Here is an 841-nt window from a genome sequence, read left to right on the forward strand (position 1 = left end):
TTCAAGTTATTAATATCAACGAGAACTCTGAAATCCCCAAACGTGGAGAAAAATCTGTATTTCGATTATGATGCACTCTTTTCACACAATGTCCTTGAGATTACTTACGCAACACTGGACTCTTATCATCCTCCTCACTAGAATCCACTTGTCGACTATTGTAATGCCGCATATGATATTGACCAAAGGCAGCACAAGCGCCAAGGAACATTAAAATAAGCAGAAAGCTAATAAACTTCATTTTAGCGAATAACCAAACTCAAAATATTAAAGTTTTATTAAATTTTTACACTTCGAACTCTGCTCAAGGCCTTTTTCGTTTTCACAATGAACTCGGTCCGGTAAGTGCCATTCCCGCGCGTTATTCAAAACGCACTAAATTTACACGGCCCACCGAAAAATAACCGCCTTGATTCATTTGTTCATTCATAAATTGGACAAAAATTCAGAGGTACACTGTAAAAAATTAGCAAATATAAAGGCTGTTAACGAAATTGTTCTCACGATACACTGCAGGATATGTATCTATCTATAAGCTAACTTTAAGTTGATTAGGAAGAAACTAAAAGTCACTATTATCTGTATATTTTCTTTGACGAAAGCTAACTGTATTTCTATGGCGATGGCCGCGAAATAGTCGAGGGTGGTTACCTCTGCATTAGATGTAGTCTGCATTTGCGGTAACTAACTTGTAACCAACTACTTTTGGACATGAAACAAAATATTTTTTTTGTTTTTGTTTTTTTTTTTACTTTATTTATTTTATTACATTTCATATTTGTTTACATATTCAGCTGTAGGTGGACCCATATTCGAACTCCGTGAGACATAAATTCAAAAT

General features: G+C 34.6%; 1 protein-coding gene across 1 annotated transcript; it reads right to left on the reverse strand.

The window, feature by feature from the left end:
• Positions 1–106: 106 nt before the first annotated feature.
• Positions 107–405, reverse strand: LOC118732846 (uncharacterized protein CG1552-like; the record flags this gene model as incomplete). The annotated part of the gene is given in 1 exon segment (XM_036461953.1): positions 107–405. A coding segment is annotated over 1 exon segment (135 nt), but the record flags the coding sequence as incomplete, so codon positions are not given.
• Positions 406–841: the final 436 nt, after the last annotated feature.

The sequence above is a fragment of the Rhagoletis pomonella genome, unplaced genomic scaffold (genome assembly GCF_013731165.1).
Source record: "Rhagoletis pomonella isolate Grant_MI unplaced genomic scaffold, Rhpom_1.0 Rhpom_scaffold_30404, whole genome shotgun sequence".
In the NCBI taxonomy this organism is placed as follows: domain Eukaryota; kingdom Metazoa; phylum Arthropoda; class Insecta; order Diptera; family Tephritidae; genus Rhagoletis; species Rhagoletis pomonella.